Genomic DNA, 16,820 nt, shown 5'->3' with positions numbered 1-16,820 from the left:
AAGAATCCTGGGGATAGTGCTTTCTGGGGGGTCTTTTTGGTTTGGAAACCTAACGATCTAAGGAAGTTTGGGAATGAGACCTAATTGCACAGCTAGACTCAAGCTGGACTGAGTCAGCCACTGGTGGTGGCCAAAACCTCACAGATGTAGTGAAGCTGCCATTTTTTGCTGTCCTGGGCTTGCTCCCTTCATTTTGATGGAGAATGTGCCCACGTTGCTCAGGGGCACTGCTGGTGACAGTGAGCAGTGGAGGCTCACTCTCGGCTTCTGATCTAGTGTAGTTGGCACTCACCTACTGAGCCCTGGTCAGCACCATGCTCGGCCCAAGGGATATGGACACATGCAAGATATAACTTGTGCTTTTGTGGGGCTTCACATCTACTGAGTGGAAGAGTACAAATCAAGGATTAAGAGCTGCGGGGTGGGGATGAGGCAGGGGATGGGTGTGTGGCTGGGTGTTCACACCTTAGGGCTGAATCATCCAACTGGAGAAGGCGGGGTAGGCAGATTGGGCTGCCGTAGGGTAGGGCCAGAGGCGGACCATGAAGACCCAATGGGACAATTGGTTTGCCTGGGTATTGGAGGAGCTGTGGAGGCACTGATTGGTTTTAAGTTGAAGAATGATGTGACCGGAATTCCAGTTTGGTATGGTCACTTGATGCTGTCACTTGGCTATGGTGGGAAGGTAGTTCTAGGCAGGACCAAACTAGAGGTAAAGGAGCTAGGAAAACATTTGCCTGAGAAAGATCATGAGAGATCCAGCTGAGAAGTGCCAAGGAATATAGAAGGTGGATTCCGGACATTTTAGGTTCCCTAAGAAGGACAGTCCTGGGTGTTTGGTAGATTTTTAGGTGAAAAAAAAAATACTGTCATTCCCATCTCAGAAGGACAAATCCCTCAGCTGGTGCACAGGACTGATGACTGGGGTCAAAGTGCATGGATGTGGAGATTATGGCTCCGGCAGGGGGCGGTTAGGCGGTGAGCAAAGCCGTCAATGGCCTGAAGAGTTCAGTTACAATAGGCTGGAAGGCTGATGGGACATTTCGATTGGAGACTCACGAGTTGGGTGCAACCTGCAGGAACCAATGAAGCCACCAGGAAGAGGACCAGCACAAGAGGAGAAGCCAGCTGAGGACAGGGCTTTAGGACCATTGATGAGTTTTGTACTGGCACAGAAATAAATGGGACCATGGCCAGGAAGGGGGCTGTTGGCTGGGAAAGCCCTCCCTGGGAGCTCCTACCTATGGACTTACCCCTTCAGCATCCTGCTAGTTGCCCCTGGAGCTCCAGGTCTGGGACCCTTGGTCAGCCCTGTCTGTTTGTGTTGCAGCAACTGCCTGCATGTGGTGGAGCCCATGCCGGTGCCTGGCCATGATGTGGAAGCCTACTGCCTGCTCTGCGAGTGTAGGTACGAGGAGCGCAGCACCACAACCATCAAGGTACCGTGGCGGGTTTGGGGGCTGCATACATGTGTCTCATGCCATGATTCCTGTTCTCTTTTCAACATCCCAAGGCCTAAAGCCGATAAGGGTGGGGGTAGGGTGGGGGGGTTTCTGATATCGCCGCAGGGCTCCTGAGCAGTGAGGGAGCTTTTACAACTGCTCGAGACTCCGTTTTCCCTCCAGAGCATTGGTTCTCAACCATCCTAATGCTGTAACCTCCTTAATACAGCTCCTCCTGTTGTGGTGAGCACCCCCCTCTCCAACATAAAATGATTTCATTGATGCTTCTGTAATTTTTCTACTAATGTAAAAATACTGATGTTCAGGATATCTGATATGTGACCCCTCCAAGGGCATCATGACCCACAGGTTGAGAACTGCGGCTCTAGAGAGAGGGCAGCGAGTCCGTCTCCTCTGGGTGCCTGACTGTCAGGATGCAGTGCACAATGTGAGTAGAGGTAGACTCCAAGGGAGCATGCGGGTTACCCTCCTTGGAGAAAGCCTCCATGGCCACGCAAGGTATTGGACATTAGACTCAGGGTCCTTTCCTTTTCCCTGAACCCCGTCCATGTTAACCATCTGGACGAACCGAAGACAGAAGTAATAGATATGATCCCCTCTGGATATGGAGAAGGGTGCTACAAGGCCCTAAGGCAGGCCTCAGACCTGTCTAGAGGCTGTGAAGCCAGCCATCCTCTGACAAGCAAAGAAATAGCGTCAGAAAATAATTCACCTGAGTTTAAAGATATCAAATTCGTCTTGGGCTCCTGCCTTTGAGGCATGTTTAGAGGGGAGCTAGTCTTCACACTGTTCCTCCTACCTGCCCTAGGGAGCTGTGGCCCTCTCTGGACTGTAACTCCATGTATTCCCCCTATTTATGTGGAAAATGGCTGTCTGTTTCCCCCAGCACTGTCAGGTTGTGAAGGTTGCCCTCTGTTCACCTTCCTGCCTGGGAGCAGCCTCTCTGGAACCTCTCCTGACTGGTGCTGAACTCCCTTCATAGGTCCCACCCTCTAGAGACCGTCTAGAGGCCCAAGACCTTTAGTTCAGAGCCCAGAGTCACCTCTTCCCTGTGTGGAAGGGAAGGTGCTCCCAGCATAGGGACTGCATCGGCACACGCTCCGAATCCCTCTTAGTTTGCTCTACCCAGGAGGCCCAAGCGTGAGTGTAGCCTCCTCGTCCCATGTCGGTGTGGGCAACAGTTCTGAGCGTGAACTGCTGCTGCCTCAGTTCAGGAGGACGTGGGCCCAGCTGGGCTTGGCATTTGACAGAGCTGAGAATCAAGGTTAAAAGTCTTGAGGTTCTCTATTTTCTATGTGTATACATGTCCGGGTGGAGGCTGGGGTGAACTTTGAGTGTTTTCCTTAGTTGCTTTCTGCTGTGTCTTTTGAGGCAGACCTGGAGCTTACCAATTCAGCCGTTAGCCAGCTAGGAAGGCCCTGTGTCCACTCCGCAGCACCGAGTATACTGGCCCGCACCATCACATCTGCCGGTTTTTTGAATATGGGTTCTGGGAAATCTAAATTGTAGCCTCATGCATGTAAGCAATCACTTCACTGACTGAGCCATCTCCTTGGCCCCCAATGTTGGTTGGTTGGTTTTTGAACCCCTTCTTACAGTCAGGGCCACTGCTGGGTCAGAAGCCAGCAATGGCTAGGCATTTTGGGTGGGAAGAAAAAGCATTGGTGTGGTCAGCAAAGCCAGGTCCACGTTTCGTCTCTGCCATTTTTATCAACCAGCCTTGGGTTCCAGTATGGTAATCACAGCCCATCTGGGCCATTTCAGGCAGAGAGGAGGTGCTTCTGTGGTCTTAATAATCGAGGGATTAGTGACACGATAGAGAGACCATGAGTGCTGAACGTCACATAGAGGCCCACCTAAGAAGCCTCTAGTATCCACACTTCACACTGGATTAGTCTTATTTTTTTTTTAAATAATCCTGTTTTTTTTTTCCCTTAAGATTTATTTTTATTTTATGTATGTGAATACACTGTCACTGTCTCCAGACACAGATCAGAAGAGGACATCGGATCCCATTACAGATGGTTGTGAGCCACCATGTGGTTGCTGGGAATTGAACTCAGGACCTCTGGAAGAGCAGTCAGAGCTCTTAACCTCTGAGCCCTCTCTCCAGCCCTGAATTATTTAGTCCTATTGAATCTGCCCTTTACACTTTAGTCAGTTAGATTCATTTGGTCTGTGGTAGGGGTATGTGTCACAGCACACATTTGGAGATCACATAGAACGACTTATGAGAGTCAGTCCTCTCCACCATGTAGGTCTACCCGGTCATCAAACCTGGTGGCAGGCACCTGAATCTGCTGAGCCATCTTGCTGGCCTGCACCTGTCCTTCCCAGATGACATGATTTCTCTAGCTTAGGAGACTTCATATGTGGAAGATGAGTGAAGTGGCCATCGTCCCTCACTCAGCCCTCAGGACACAGCCTCTTGCTTTCCTCCCATGCATGTTGTGCTAAGCGTGGACCAGCACACCCTCTCAGGACACAGGCCGCCGCCTCCCATCCTGCACCCACAGCGAGCCCAGCCTGGATTCCCAGGCTTACTCTTTTTGGTCTCTGTTCTTGGCCTCCTCAGCTGCTCCTCCCTGCCCTGACCTAGTTCCTCACGAATCTCTGTTCTTTGATATAGGCTCTTGTATAGTGTAGCCGGATGACCCCTGCCTCTCACGTCACCTCAGAGTCTCTCAGCTCCCTAGCAGCAAGCTGCTGCTTCTGAAATCTTGGTGCCTACTGGAATGTCCCTTGTCACTGAACTGCCTCGGAGCAGCGCAGAGCCTGTGGTGTGGGTCACTTCCATTCAGGCCCACACCACCTCCTAGTACCAGTCTCTATTGATGGTCACTGGCAGCCAGGGTGGATATAAGACTAGAAACGGGGTCTAATCTGGATGCTGGGTCACTGAACGAGGGCTGATGTCTTCCATAGGTCATTATCGTCATCTACCTGTCTGTGGTAGGGGCCCTCTTACTCTACATGGCCTTCCTGATGCTGGTGGACCCTCTCATCCGAAAGCCGGATGCCTATACTGAGCAGCTGCACAATGAAGAGGAGAATGAGGTAACCTTGGCTCCCTGGGCCGAACCCTAAAGCAGGGGTGCCCCTCCTCCCCGCCCCTGTCATCTTCACGTTGCTTTTCCCTGTCCATTTTCTCATACTTCACCAAGGTACAGCAGCAATTACCCTTTGCCCCCTCCATATGCAGTAGGCAGTGGCCCTGAGCGTCCCTGACGCCTGGCACCAGGCAGCCTCAGTGCATGGCGTTACTAGGCTGGAGTTGAAGAGTCAGGGTGGAGGAGGGCAATTCACCCAGGGCCTGCTGCACGTAGGGACACATATGCTGCCTGCTCAGATTGGGGTCTAATATACGGAGGACTCAGAGGCAGTGGGTTCCTTTGTTCAGGGATTCTACAAGCATCTGTCAAGCGCTTGCTCAGTACAAAGCTTGGCCGTGGGGGACTGGTAGCAGGGGAGGACCTCATAGGCCAGAGGGCTCAGGCAGGTGGTGACTGGCGTGTTCAAATGAAGGATTTAGATTTCTTAGGATAGAATAGGATAGGAGTGGTGGCAAGTAGAGCTGCCCAGGGAGTCCAGTCAGATTAGTGAAGGCCTTGAATGTCAGACTAAAGAATTCTACTTCATATGCTAGAACAGATAGGAAACACTGTACCAGGCAGCTATCTGAGGGACATCGTTCCTGTCTATCTGTGAGCAGAGTGGGGATTTGGTACAGGAAGCCAGGCGTGTCCAGATGAACACATGGTAGCAGTGTGCCTCAGCCATGACCAACTGGTACCTGGGAGATTTCACTGAAGAAACCAGAAGATGGCTTCCTTAAAGAAGAGAAAAACTATGGACCACGCCAGCAGCCTTCTGATGTTTATAGGGGAGAGCTTGGCTGGGGGACAGAAGGGCCCACCCACAGGTTGCAGTGGGAGATTTAGCAGAACTGTGCAGGCGTGTTCTTACAGTTTGATGATGAAGAGGAGGGCTTCCTTTTAATCTAGTGAGTTGAGGTGACCAGGCCCAGGCCAACCGCCCAAGGCAATTACAGTTTGAGGGGTTTTAAAGTTCTGCACTGGAGACAAAGGAAAACTCAAATCCAAGGGAGGACCCTGACACTCAGGGTCTGTGTGGAGCTTCTCAAGTGCTGGGGTCTGGGCCAGCCAAACAGTGAGGATAAGGACAGGCAGGCAGGCACTGGGAGCCTGCACCCCAGCCAGCCTCCTGCTGGCATGGATTTGGCCAAAGGGGGAGCAGAGGTGACGAGCCTCACCTCCCCTGGAGATGGGACGAGGGAGGAGGTGGCCCTGGCAGTTGGGTGGTCTTGCTTGAGAGGAAAGCTCGCTCGCCTACCCAGTTATTAATGTGGAGTAATCGCAGGTCTGATAGGAGAGGGGGGATCACTAATAAACACGGGCGATTAGGGGTGAGGTGGTAATTGCAGTCCTGGCCGGGGGAATAATTGAGAGATGCAGCCGATGATTACATAGCTCGCGCCATGATTCCCGAGGAATGCATGGCTCTTGGGCATGGCCTTGCCGTGTCTCCTGCCATCCCATCCTAGGTGTGGAGCCAGGGGAAGGGTGGCTTGCCGTCTCTACGTCTGAGCCTGGGCCTCTCTTCCTACCGAGCATGTGAGGTCAGAGGAGGCTCTCCCTGCCTACGGCTTCCCCGCAGTACTGCTGTCTGACCATATAAGGGGTTGCAGCCGGCAGCACTGGCAGATTTAAGTTGGAGCTTATGAGCTCATCCCCCGTCTGGAGAGGACGGGCAGCAGGACACTGCCCATCTCCCACCCAAGGTTTCTAGGGGTCGTAAAGTGACGTATTTAGTTTCTCGGAGACTCTGATCTGAAGTCAGCTTGCTCTGCACAGTCCCAAGCTCCGGGGTTGGGAGTGGTGGGGATGGAGGGGGCAGGAAGAGTCTCATCCAATACCCTCAGAGTGGGCCAGAAAATACTGTGCTCTCATTACATGGCCTTCTCTGCTCCATCTCCTGACTTCCTGTTGTTCTGCATGGGGTCTAGGCGTAGGTGCCTGGCTCACAGCTCCCATTCTCTCCTGCTGTGTTCTGAACCCTGCAGGCGGGACTGCGAGGGGAGATTTACTAAGACCTTTGGCCTGTGCACAGGCTTCAGCCCCATGACAGCCGAAACCAGATGACTGGGCCAGATGACTTTGAGGGGTGACAGTCTTTGGGGAAGGGAGTTACTTTGGGAAAAATCATCTTTAAGGTCCTAAAAGAGGACTTTTTTTTTTTTTTTTAAAGATTTATCTATTTATTATGTCCAGTGTTCTGCCTGCATATATGCCTGTGCACCAGAAGAGGGCGCCAAAATCCCACTACAGATGGTTTTGAGCCATCATGTGGTTACTGGGAATTGAACTCAGGACCTCTGGAAGAGCAGTCAGTGCTCTTAACCACTGAGCCATCTCTCCAGCCCCCAGGACGACATTTTTAGTAAAAGAGGTCCCTGTGTTAGGGAAGGCTTCCTAGCAGAGGGGGACTTTGATTGCAGCTCTGAGGGCTGATGGGAGAGAGTGAGCATTGTACCTCGTCAGTGGAAGCTGGAATGGCCTAAGAATGCCTTCTTACAGGGCCTGAGGCTGGAGTGGTGAGGGACAGACTGTTGCCCCCACAATCAGCACCCCAAGAAGGTTTCCACAGCTGCCTTCTAAGTGGCTGTGAAGCCATGGCCTCTAGGCTGAATAGAGGCCTGGGCAGTGTTTGCCTAAGGAGAGACCTCCCCTGACCTAAAGAAACTTAACTTTCAGCTCAAAAAGGGAAAGTTGGAGTAAGCCTTAGGACTTCCTTGAGATGTCACGTGAGCCTATACCGCCAATGACCTCAGAAAGAACAGTGTCTGGTCCTCAGGGACTCCCCTTCCCCACACCCAGGAGCCTGGGGCCCAGGTAGAAGTGAAATTTGATAGCCAGTGTTTGTTAGGTTTGAGGGTCTCCTGGGCTCCATCACCCCAAGTCTTGTAGGTAGGAGCTCTCCTGCCAGGGGCCAGGGGCCTCTGGCAAAGAAAGGGAGGTCCCCCCCCAGCGTAGCCCAGTCCAGGAGATGAAAGCCTGTCGTGCTCATGCTCCCTTTGAAAGCCCTGGCAGAGCCTCAGTGGGCCTGGCTGCTGGGCGCTGCCTCCCTGGATTCCAGTGGCATTAGACCTAATCCCCAGGCTCAGACGCCCTTTGAAAGGAGGAAGCCAGCATGTTTGTGGGGACAGAAACGGCAACAGAGCTGTTTCAGATGTACAGAGCTGGCCCCCTTTGAAGAGGGAGAAATGAGGGTTTCTCCCGAGGCTCTTGCTGTCTCTGCCACTCGCCCCTGAGCTCTGACAGGGTCTTCAAAGTTCTTACCCCAGTGGGGGCAGTGCATAGAGTTAGTTCTGAGACTCCTGTGGGGATGGTGCACAAGGAAACCAAAAGAGCTAAGGGTGATGGGAACTAAGGGCACGGAGGGCCAGCGGAAAAGAATACCAGCATCTCTGAAGAATGGCCACCCTTCCGGTCTGTGCATGGATGGCCGTGTGTGCTAAGAAACCTGGGTGCTCTGGGGCTTGGAAAACACTGCTCCACACTGTTCAGATGGCCTCCTAACCCTGATGATAGAATAGGAAGATGTGCTGTTCCACAGATAATTCTAGAACATCTGGGACTGGACTGCACAGCCCTTAAGAGTGGTCCTGGTTGGGGTCCCAGCTCTGCCACTCACTGCCTTGCCACTGATCTTAGGGTATGGTTTTCTAGGCCTGGAGTAGACAGAGTAGCTCTTGCCTGAGGGCCGCTGTTGGGATCGTGCACTAAAGGCTTTTGCAGGCACTGGGATGCTCTTTCCTGGAGAGGTGGGCCTCTGGCCACAAGTAACCTGCAGTTGTCTGTCTTTGCTCTAACTCTGGGGTGAGTCTGCTTCTCTGGTCGTCCACATGATTTCCTCTTGGGAAAATCATGCCAAAGACAGAAGCAACTGAGTCCTAAGATCGGGGGTGTGAGCAAGTTCAGATGTGGTCCCATGAAGCTGGGTGACCTTGGTTTGCAAGGCAATTTCTCCCTCAGAGTCTAAGTTTCATTGTGCTCAAGATGGAGGGGCTATTACCCATTTCCCACAGGAACCTGTGAATGCGCCTGTTAAGTGCCTGGGGAAGATCCTGGTGTAAAGTGGTGTATGCTTGTCGGGGTGACATTGGTCTGGTTACCTGGGGAACCATCTATATTCAGCCTCCATTGTGAGAGGGGCTTCATCCACCCCCTGCCCTAACTATCCCCTGCCTCCCTGCATTCCTCAGCCCCAGCCCTGATGGGAGAAGAGGGGTTAAAGGAAATGACTTTCCTTGCTGCCCCACTCCCATCCCCATTCCCCTGCCAACTCCAGTGCTGAGCAGGCAATCATGAGGGTCTTCTTGGGAATAGATGTGGCTACTCTAATACCTTTTAATCAGACCATTAGCCATGGGGACGTAGACGCTCTCAACAGCAGGCTCTCCCACTTGAGAGCTGTTTGATGAGACCTCACCTGAGCGCTCCCAAGTGGAGCTGTAGTAATGTGGAGTTACAACACACCCCTTAATGCTCTGCCCTGGCTCTGTCAGTCCCCATTTCCTCAGACACCCCAAGAGCAGAGCGCGCCCTCTCACCCACTCCAGCATGTCCCAGATGACCACAGGCCTGCCCTCCCAGGTTACACCCTAGCATTCATTAGCCAGAACCCTCCTGGGCAACACTGTACCTAGAAGGGAGGGGAACAGGAGTGTGGAAGAGAGAAGCCCTCGAGCCCCCAAAGCTGGACGGGGTCCTGGTGGGACAGCTGTTACCCAGGCAGGCAGATCCTTGGTGCCCACCCCAAACCCCACAGTCACACTAAGAGCCGTCTGAGCCGACTGCAGTCTGAGCCTGGGCAACTTAGGCAGCACAGCCAGTCTGGGGAGGAGCAGAGTGAGGTGGTGGTGTAGGCCAGGATGACTATTGAGAGGCATCTCCCCTGACAGTAGTCTGCCTGCCTTGCCCCCTTTCTCTGCCTCAGTGGATTCCCAAACCAGCATTCGAGACTCCTTGTGTTGACCTTGAATGCTTCCTATCTCCAGAAGCTGACAGAGTCTCTGTACTTGTTGTGTCCTTGAGAACACCTCAGTCTCCATCCTGTGTTAGAGAGATTGGTTCTGACCCACCTAAGACCATGTGGGAGTCAAAGCTGGGTGTTTTAGAGCGAGCACCACTGTGCTGAACTCCCAGGGAGAAGACCACTTGAGTGCCAGGTCACTTAACACATGGGTCCCCCTGACAAACACATCTAGTAGTCACACTGTGCACTCAAGCACATTAGATCACTAAAGGAGTATTGTGAGATGTGACTATGATTTTTGTACGGGTTTGCTTTTTCGGTTTGGTCATGTTGCTAGAAATCGTCCCTACAGCCACATGCATGATTAGCTAGTGCTTTATTTACTAGAGACCCAGGCCTAGCTCTTTAAACACGGTCTATCCTGAGACAGCATGTCACTAAGTGGTTCCTGCTGGCCTTGAACTTGCTGTCCTTCTATTTCTATTTTCTGGGTAGTTTGGATTATGGGCTTGGGCCTCACCTGCTGCCAATGATGCCCCACTCAGAGTCTTGGGCGTGGGCTCCTAGGGGACCATCTGTAAGTCACCTTAGAAACAAGTGAGCTCTAGACGAACTGAACTGCCCAGCACCGTGCTCCAAGGGTAGGACCGCTGCAGCCCTTTGCATCCCGCCACCTCTCTGCGCGGCCAGCCTGTCTGTACCTTCCCGCTCCTCCCTGCTCTCCACCCTGGCAGCTGTGCAGTGACAGAAGCCATGCCAGCTCGGGGCATTAGAAGCCAAGTTGCATTTACTGGGCGGCTCTGGGCTTAGAGGGTTGCGCTAATCCTTTAAGAGATGTGTGGCAGGAGATGAGAGGCGGGGAGAGCAAGGGAGGAAATCCCCGTGGGCTGTGGGCCTGGCCCTCGGCTCTAATTCTCCCCCAAAGATCAGCTCCGGGTCCTGCAGGAAATGCACGGGCTCTGGAGCTTCAGAGGCAGAGGAGTGATAATTAAGAGAAGACTGACGACAGAAGTGAAGTGGGTCTGAGAGCAAAGGGGAAGGGGGACAAGGAAACCGGGAGAGGGAGAGAATGCACAGAGCTGCAGAGCAGGGGGCTGACCAACCTCACAGCAGGCCCTGGAATGGGAATGCTAGGGTCGAACCCTAGACTGCCACCCTCCTGGACTCTGAAGGATGTCCCATCTCCTTGTTTTTAGGAGAAGCAAACTCTGCACGCATGCGCGTGCGTGCGTGCGTGCGTGCGTGCGTGCTTCCACCTACCCTCTCCAAGAGACGTTATAGCTGTGATCTCTGCTGACTCCTTTAAAGGCCCCATAGCCAGACCCTGGTCCTGCCCTTCTTGTCCCCAGTAGGACAGAGAGGAGGCGTGCAGACAAGTACCTGCCCTGTGCATTTGGGTACATAGTTCTTGGCCAATGTACACGAGGTCTTGAAGCCAATACTCAGTCCTTCTCCTGAGACTTAGGAGTGGACCCATGGTGGGACCTAGACCTGAGCCAGCTCTACTGGAGTAACTAGAGCCCCAGAAATGTTCCTGACTCTTAAAAACACTAAAGCTTTCTGGCTAGGCACACTGCTGAGGTCTTCAGACGACAAGGCAGAGCCCTCCTGGAGCCCACAGCCCTTGGGGAATTCGGACTTCAGAAGTGCTCACGGGACACTTGGTTCCACACCAGACATTAAAGATCCAGAGCCCCGACCCATCCGTCCTCGTTTCCGATCATTTCCTTTCTCTTCCAATGCAGGATGCCCGCTCCATGGCTGCCGCCGCCGCATCCATTGGAGGACCCCGAGCAAACACCGTCCTGGAGCGGGTGGAAGGCGCTCAGCAGCGATGGAAGCTGCAGGTGCAGGAGCAGCGGAAGACGGTCTTCGATCGACACAAGATGCTCAGTTAGATGGTTGCCATGGCAGCGTCAGGGACCCAGACCTCGGCTACCAGCTTCTGGGGCAGTCTTCCCTGGGTCTTCCCTTCAAATGCCCGTGGCATTTGTCCTTCTCCCTCTCTAGAAATGTACTCGACTGTTATAACTAGGGAGTGGGATTGGGTCTCTGGTCTCTAGTGTCTCTGTAGGTCTCTGGGGTAGAAGGGAGGGAAAGGAAGGCAGAAGAGAACAGAGACGGTTGAGACGGCCACACGATTGGGTGGAATTCCTCCCTCCTGTCCTCGCCGTTCCTCACAGCTCCATATCTTAAGGATGTTTATAGCTCTTTGGGAGACGGAGCTGTGCCGTCAATAGCTCGGTAGACGAAAGTGTGACCCAGCCCTCAGCCTGTGCTCTAGGATGCCGTGGTCCCCATTCCCACTTTTCCAGTGCCAATACTTTAGCTTGGCCTGGCCCTAGCCTCAGGAACTGTTATGGTGCCACTGAGCCCATGGTCATCTCCAGAGTCCACCTGGAAGCCTGCTTCCCTCTCCGCTCCTGGTCCACCCATGCATGGCAGTGCCCATGCATGCTGGCTTACTCAGCAGCTGTCACCTAACCCCTATCCCAGGAGGCCGTGGGGCCTCCCACCTCTCCCCAGTGACTGCAGCTACTGAGCCCTCAAGTTGGACCATAGGACACAAGGCTGTCAGGGGACCCGAGTACCATGACTCCTGTCCTTGGATGACCTCTTGTCCCTGAATTTCATTGTACCATGCATGGAGAGAAATGTTTGTCTTTCTGTTGTCTGTACATCAAAGAAGCCATTAAATTGTTTTATTTCTCAAATGCTCTAGATCTCAAGGGAGATGGGGAGCCATGAGAAAGTGTTCTGCAAGTGGTCTGGTTAGGCGTGCTGTCCCATATGGGGGGACAACACGTCGTCCTAGGTGGACTCAGATGTAGGCAGAGCTTTGCAAAGCCAGAGTGGACTCTTGCCACCTGCGGAGGAAGGAGGCACAGGCTGAGTTGGTGCCTGTGTGTGCACACCTCACAAGGAGATGGTAGGAGTCGTGTTTACCTCACCTTTGAACTGCAGAGTGCCCACCTGATATCACCCATACCCTCTAGGACCATTAAATGGTGTTCCTTGCAAAATGTCCCACGCAGAACCCAGATAGGGGAAGAATGAAGAGGCTTCCAGAAGCTTCCAGAGTGGCCACTTAGCAGAGTCCAGCCCTGCCTCAGCTCAGCCCTACATGTGGATGATGGGGGCACATAGGAAGTACCTGTGAAGAGCTGTGTATTGAATCAGAGTTGTTGCTCTCTGGGGTTTTCCCTCTGAACGTGCATTGAAAATGTCTGGGAAGCCTTTGGTTCTTTGTGAGGGGCTGAAGACAAGAGAGCAGTCTGAGTTGGGATTTTAGTTTTTCAAGGACTGCTGAAGTTCTAAGAATCAGGAAGATGGGAAGGGCTAAACATGCAGATGGGACTTCTAGAAGGACCTGGTCTAGCTGATTATGAGATCCTAGAAGTTGTCCTTAACTGGTGTGCAGTCCCAGCTGGGGTTAAGGGGAGGCATTTGATCATGAACGCAAGGCCAGGGCAGGACCAGTGTTGATCACATTTCTCTGCTGCTAGTTAGCCTGGCGTCTTCTAAGCCCCTCCCAGGGCTCATTACTCATTGGGAATCTTGAGGTTTTCATCCTCTTGTTTCATAAAAGAAGCCGATGGGTGCATTTACTTACCAATACCTCATCTATAACCCGGAGTCTGGAATTGCTAGAGCCACTGCTCTACCTGGAGGAGACCTTGAGCGCTGTGAGTCCCGGTAACTGCAGAGCTCTGCCCAGACTGGTGGTTTTAAGGATTTGTTGCGAATTAAGCACCCAATGCCAGCTAGAAATCAGTCTCAGTGTAAATTAAGTCCAGTATAGAAAAATTCGTAAGATTAGAAATGTGTTCATTATATAAGGTTTCAATGTATCCAAACATCTAATTATATTAGAGTTTCACATTTAAAAAAAACAAGCTGACTTTCAGGCATGGATTCCAAAGTACATGTCATTGACTATGCCTCCGGCTTCCAGGGGAGAAATGATGTAGCCAAGAATGGGAAAGGCCTGGAGACGGCATTGTCCATTGTATCTCAGATGATGGGAAATGAGCAGCACTTTAATGTCCTGTTCAGAAATGACCTCATCTATCCCACTAGCAGCTGTCGTGCAGTGCCTTGGTCCCGTCTAGAGGAACGACTGGATGGTTCCACCTTGGAAACTGAAGCCTCCATTTAGCTACCCATGGGTAGAGGCCGGTCACAGGGAAGGGGATGGAGGCGGAGGCCAGTGGCTTCCTGTGGCCTATCACTGTGTTCCTCACTAGGTCAAGGGCATCATCCTTGCCCTTCTGTTTCCCGGTGTCCTTCATCCCACACTTGCTGGCAAAACCAACATAGCCCAGCCCAACGGCTCTGATCCCTGCCTGAGCCACTTTGGTTGCTGCTGTAAGAGGCTAAGTGGGACCATTCCCAGTGTTCCCTGCAGAGCCATCCATCCTGTCTTGAGGTCACCAGTCTTTATGGGGAGGCCACCTTCACTGTGCTCGAGAATGCTTCAAGAAAACCAGGTCACTGGGTGTGACCTGAGAATCCCCCTCCCTGCATCTGTAATTTTTTTTCTCAACCATTCTCCTCTTGACCAACTTAACTGTGGTCAGTTCAAAACCAGCCCATGCACAGAGGTTCCTGGGAGCCTCACTGTCTCCTCACCCTCATCTGCTATCCCTCCCTTTCATGAAGGTATTGACCTTGATAGGGTCCAGGTCCAGTCATGGCCACAGTGCGGTCTCCTCACTGTAACTGCCTGCTGCTATCCCTTTCCAGTCACCCGTGGTGTGACTTCTGTAGGCTGACCTCTGACCTCCCCCTGACCCTTCCCCCGGAAACAGTTCCCAGCAGACTCAGGTGACTCTGCAGTTGCCAGTTATAGAGGATGTTCCCAGTCACGACCTTTCCCTTCCTGTCTGCTTCATTCGATGCCCTTGTTCCTCACTCCTCCATGGAGTTCTACACCTTGGCTCCTCTTTCACCATCCCCTCCCATCTGAGTAGAGCCATTTCCCAGACCTCTGTCCTCAGCCAACTTGGCTCAACTGACAATTTAAGTCAGAAGTCCTCTGCCCCTGGCGTTTCCTGGTGTTGGTCACAAACTCAGATCCCGGGATCTGCCTGACCCCGGGCTCCTGACTTGTCTTTCTGGCTGTCCGATGGAGCAGTCCTCTGGGTACACTAGTGCCTCCTTCACAATCTTAATCGGCGGTGCCCCCATCCACCAAGCTGTTCAAGCCAGTAACCTGGGGGTTGACAGTTCTTGATGGAACTCTGGTATCCAAACCCAAACCAACGTTACCACCAGATACTCCCAGCGTCTGTCTCTCCCCTCCCGGCCCGATATCACTGACCAACGTCATCATTTCTCATCACTGACCGTTCTTGTGAGGAACCGCCAGAGAGCATGCTCACAATCCAGTCATGTTACTTTCCTGATTCAGAATGTCTAGGCACAGGAGTTTTTAGTTGAAGCCACTGTCTGACTGCCTCTCCGGCCTACGACCCAGAAGAGTTACCACTGCGTTATGCCTATGCAAGTCCTTGGCAGAGGGGGCGCTGGGCAGGCACTACAGAGAGACACTTAACTTGGGTGTCAGGTCCTAGGTCCCACAGGCTACAATCCCGAGGTACCCTCTGGGGCTTTTATTCTGGCCAGAAGGCCTGAGCAAGAGCTAACTTAAGTGTCCCATCAGCCCTCAACTGATTCGCACTATTTCACAGCTGAGCTGGAGTAACCAAGGGGTACAAGAAGGATCCCCCAAGCCTGAGCTTGCTGCCTTGTTAAAACTCTATGTCTGCTTCCCAAGGTGCAAGCCCTCCCTCCACAGCTCTGGGAGTCAGTAGGCAGAGGGGACAGTGGGCGTCAGTTGAGCTCAGCTCTACCCCTTGGAGTCAGTCCCCATGTCTGTGGCAGCAACACAGCCAGGGTCCAACCTATGGTCTGCATTTGTCAAAGGACGCCAGCATGTGGGCCAGGCAGAAGTCTCCTTATGAGATCGTCCCTTCACTTGTAAAGCCAGTGGGGAGGTTAGAGCATAAATACAGCCCAACGTCCGGGTGCACGTCTCTCTCTAACATTCAGGAACCAAGCAGCTTTGAGCTGAATCTAAAACTCTACATGTTTGACCAGTAAGATGGCTCAGCACTTGCTTGCCAGGCCTGATGGCCAGAGTTCAGTTCCCCAGGTCCCACATGGTGAAAGGAGAGAGCAGACGTAAGTCATCCTCTGGCCTCCACGCGTGTTCCTTAGCACACATATGCATGCAAACATACACACATAAATAAAACTTTAGAAGCTTTCCATGCACTCATCTATGGGCATGTGCATACAATTCTCAATAAACAAGCCCCAAACTGTGTCCCATGAATACCCACAATTATTACCTGACATGAAGGGTAGTGAATAATAGAAATTTAATATATTCTATTATTATTTTTAGAACATACCATTCCGGGGCTTTTTTGTCCCAGAACAAACACCTTATAACAAACAAATAAAATGTTCTACCAGCCTCACTTTCCTCTGCCCTAGTTGTAAGGACGGGGATGTTGATGCAAAGACCCTTAGTCTGACCTTCCACGTGGGCACACAGTGGGTGTGGGTGGCGCCCGTTCATATCACTACAACAACTGTTCAGCATGGTCTCCTGTCACTGTTGCCAGAGACTCCCAGCCACCAGACCATCTTGACCAACTTTCAGCTAGCTAGACCACCCCACTGAGGCTTGGTTCAGAGTTTCCCATGGCTGGAATTCTCTCCCAGACAGAGTCTGGGGGCAGGCAAGCCCATGGATGCTAACTCGGTCTAGTAACTAACTAAGCATGCAGGAACACAGGATCAAGGCTGTAGTCCCAGCATCAGCTCTACTGATACTCACTCTGTGATCTCAGGCAAGGGGAGCCTCCTCACTGACCCCCTCTTCTCCAGATGGCTACAGAGCCTACTAAACTTGCCTGTGGTTTCCCAAAAGGTCAGTTCACACGAGTGAGGTGATCTGAGTGAGGTGCTTGCAATAATGCACTTCGCTCGAGTGCATGGGAGTGAGCATGTGTCATGGCTGGCAATAGGCTCATGGCACAAAGGATGCTGGGAACGAGCAGCAGACATGGTGGAAGCAGCCTGTGCTAGCAATGCAAGTTTGGAACTGCTGACGTCTGGTCCCTTCAGAGCTGACACCTGCCAGCGACTTGCTCTCTTCTAGGTTTCTATCTCCTCGTTAAGGAAATATAGGGTGAAAGAAACCAGCAGAGAGCTTCCCAATGTTGGGCTTCTAGTGTGATACAGGGGCAGCTCAGGCCAGGCCTGGAGGGACCTCTACCAGACCTG

The 16,820-nt window shown here is 52.5% G+C and overlaps 1 protein-coding gene across 2 annotated transcripts in view; it reads left to right on the top strand.

Annotated features, from left to right (window-relative positions):
• Positions 1 to 12,235, top strand: part of Tmem9 (transmembrane protein 9) — a 17,652-nt gene extending 5,417 nt beyond the window's left edge. For both annotated transcript variants that reach the window (XM_032915216.1, XM_032915217.1), the window contains exons 4-6: positions 1,331 to 1,439; positions 4,389 to 4,520; positions 11,267 to 12,235. In XM_032915216.1, the coding sequence (XP_032771107.1) occupies positions 1,331 to 1,439; positions 4,389 to 4,520; positions 11,267 to 11,419 (394 nt within the window). In that variant the 3' untranslated portion in view covers positions 11,420 to 12,235. The remainder of the gene's footprint in view (positions 1 to 1,330; positions 1,440 to 4,388; positions 4,521 to 11,266) is intronic.
• The last annotated feature ends 4,585 nt before the right edge of the window (positions 12,236 to 16,820 follow it).

Source organism: Rattus rattus, chromosome 10 (assembly GCF_011064425.1).
Source record: "Rattus rattus isolate New Zealand chromosome 10, Rrattus_CSIRO_v1, whole genome shotgun sequence".
NCBI classification, from domain to species: domain Eukaryota; kingdom Metazoa; phylum Chordata; class Mammalia; order Rodentia; family Muridae; genus Rattus; species Rattus rattus.
The sequence above is the reverse complement of the archived record's forward strand: the minus strand, read 5'-3'. Positions and strand labels throughout refer to the sequence as shown.